This window comes from Dendrobium catenatum, unplaced genomic scaffold (genome assembly GCF_001605985.2).
Source record: "Dendrobium catenatum unplaced genomic scaffold, ASM160598v2 fragScaff_scaffold_390, whole genome shotgun sequence".
In the NCBI taxonomy this organism is placed as follows: domain Eukaryota; kingdom Viridiplantae; phylum Streptophyta; class Magnoliopsida; order Asparagales; family Orchidaceae; genus Dendrobium; species Dendrobium catenatum.
Window position 1 is genome coordinate 9,496,888 of NW_021318852.1, and position 2,882 is coordinate 9,499,769.

The window sequence follows — 2,882 nt, forward strand, 5'->3', positions numbered from 1 at the left end:
TGATTCAAACATTTGCTATACCCATATCCATACTAGGGTTTTTTTACCAAACATACATAACTATTAGTGGTCGATATGAGGAGCAAAATGTTGAAAGCAAAGCTACATCCAACTACAAGGCATTCTCTTCAACATAACTAAAAGGAAAGAGATACAACACTGCTTAAAAATTCACTCTTCAAATTTAAATCATAATAGTCATATAAGAGATGCCACAATAGTCATAAAAAATAAAAGGGAGCAAGAAAAGGAACTGTATGGTGTAAAACTTACCTTTGAGAAGTTGACGATTGGTGAGTTGTTTGGCAAGGTGTCGAGTGGCCAGATGTCAGGAAAGTTAATGACTAGGTTCAGTCCACTGACCTGAACTAGGTTACTCGCCCGTTGACCCGACCGCCAACCCGATACTCGTTCTTCAACGAGAGTGCTGACCACTACTGCCCCGCAAGCCTGAATAACTCGCAGACAAACACATCTATGCTAGTCTTTAGTTATGATAACCACTGGCATCCCTCTTAAATTTAATTTTTTGAGTTATATTTTCCATTAGTTAATTACTAAAGGGAGTTCTTTTAAAATTTTTTCCGAACTAAAACTAATATGAAAAAAAAAAAAAGAGAGAGTACCTTAATTTGATTCATTGAAGTGTTTCTTTCTCCATCACATGGGCAGAAATTTATCCCATATTCCCATCACAAATTCATATAAAAATCTGTCCCCACAAGAGCTAGATTTCCACAGAAAATAAATCTAAAATAAAATTTTAGATCTAAAAGAGGAAATCTTCTGCAATTAATAGATCAAAGTTTTTTTTTGGGGGAAAGATTAATAGATCAAAGTTCATCATTTTACTTAATTTCCCTGCAATTAATTAATGAATTGGCTACAATCAGAAACAGAAACCAGGAAATACACAGAAGAGCAAGACTTATTTTCGATTAAAATGGAAAATTTTTAAACTACATCTCAAGAAAAAAAAAAAAAAATCTGTACAGCCACTAGCGCCAGCCTCCCCTGTCTCGCCGAGCCACTTAGCGGCACTCATCTCCTCTTGCTCACTCGAACCGGTAATCCTCCGGCGAGAGAAGCCGTGAGCCCGGCGGCGAACTTCGGTCTTAAGCTCAACCTGTCGGACTCAACCGGCTCAACGTTGAAATCCCGGAGGATTGTGACAATCACCGTTTTCATTTCCATGATAGCCATTTCCTTCCCCAAGCAAACACGAAGCCCACCTTGAAAAACGGGGTATTTGAACTGGTTCGCCGGCGTAAAAACGCCGTCTTGGAGCCATCTCTCTGGGTTGAAATCAAGGCAATCACTCCCCCAAATAGCTTCCATCCTTCCCATGGCGTAGGGGTGGTAGGTCACCCTCGTGTCCTTTCTTACAAAAGTCCCATCAGCCAGCACGTCGTCCTCTAAGCAGAACTTGGAGTCGAATTGAACCGGCGGGAAGAGCCGCATACTCTCGTAGAGCGCCGCGTGGACATAGTGCATTCGCCGCAAGTCCTCGTAAGTCGGAAGAGCAGTCTTGCCGCTTGTGAAGGCATCCACCTCTTCGCGAATGGCGGATATCACATTTGGGTGTTGGGAGATAACGAGGAAGAAGGTAGTCAAGCCGGAGGCCACCGTATCCCGACCGGCGAGCAGGAAGCTAATGACAATGTCGCGCAAGTACTTGTCGTCATCAACCGAAGCCATGAACCGGGAAAGCAAGTCGTGGTTGGAGGCGAACCCGAGCTTCCTTCTCTGTCTTATAACTTCATCAGCCAAATCATTCACAAGACGAATCGAACGCCGAAGCTCTTTTTCCGAGCCTAAATTGAGCATCCGCTTCACCTTCCACACAATCGGTGCGGCAACCACGGCCCGCCGCGCGGACATCATCGAAGCCATGTCAAACGCCGCTGCAAACTCTGATAAAGGGAGAGACAAGTCGAGACAAGCCGGGTCGAGGCCAAACGAGATCTTGCATATGTTGTCGAACGCGAATCGGCGGAAAACATCTTGAAGATCGATGGGAGCAGCGGAGACCGAGCTTGAGAGAGAAGAAAGCAGGGGAAGAACGCGGTCGCGGATCTCAGCGGCGACTATTTCGAACGCGTAGGTGCGGACAGAGACACTGCCGAGCTCAAGGCTGGCCATCTTGCGCTGGAAACGCCACGCGTCGCCGTCGACGTTGAAGATGCCGTGGCCGAGGAGATCGCCGAGGATGGAGGAAAAGGTCTTGCCTTTCGGAAAATTGTCAAAATTCGTCTTGAGCATGTACTCAACGTTGTCAGGGTTGGCGGTGATGGTGTTCCCCAGCACATGAATATGAATGGTTCCCGTCGGCGAGAGGCGGAGGAGGTGAGTGTACCAATCGCAGAGATTTTCGAACTGATCGGTCCATGTGGAGTTGAGATAAGCGCGGCAGACCTCGCAGTTGCACCATGGGCGGGAGCGGAGGAGGAGTAGGAGGAGAGAGAAGATGAAGAAGCCGGCGGCAAAGGAGAAGAAGGAGGTGGAGATGAAGGCTTGGGGGGATGGGATTAGGGGGAGGAGAAAGGAGACGACTTGTTCCATTGGAGTGGAGAAGGGGCGGCTCTGGGCAATGATGGGAGGAGAGAAGGAGGAGGGATGTTTCATTATATAGGAGTTCTGCGGCTCGCTTTCGCTATTTTTTAATCTAAAGATAGTGGCTATATAAAATTAATGCTAGTTTTATAGCGTCGCTATTTTGATGTTAACTTGTTTATCTTTATATTATCGCTATTGGGTGATGTTTAATTATTTATTTATTTTGCCGCTTTTTGATAATTATATATATTAAATGAAGTATGTACGGTTATTTTAATAATATATATTTTATATAAAATAAAATATGTTTTAATATAAATATATAA

At 44.8% G+C, this 2,882-nt stretch overlaps 1 protein-coding gene across 1 annotated transcript; it reads right to left on the reverse strand.

Annotated features, from left to right (window-relative positions):
- Nucleotides 1-867: 867 nt before the first annotated feature.
- LOC110116548 (cytochrome P450 94C1) lies at nucleotides 868-2,605 on the reverse strand. Its single transcript, XM_020850159.2, has one exon. The coding sequence runs from the start codon at nucleotides 2,560-2,562 to the stop codon at nucleotides 1,042-1,044; it is 1,521 nt and encodes a 506-aa protein (XP_020705818.2). The 5' UTR covers nucleotides 2,563-2,605; the 3' UTR covers nucleotides 868-1,041.
- Nucleotides 2,606-2,882: the final 277 nt, after the last annotated feature.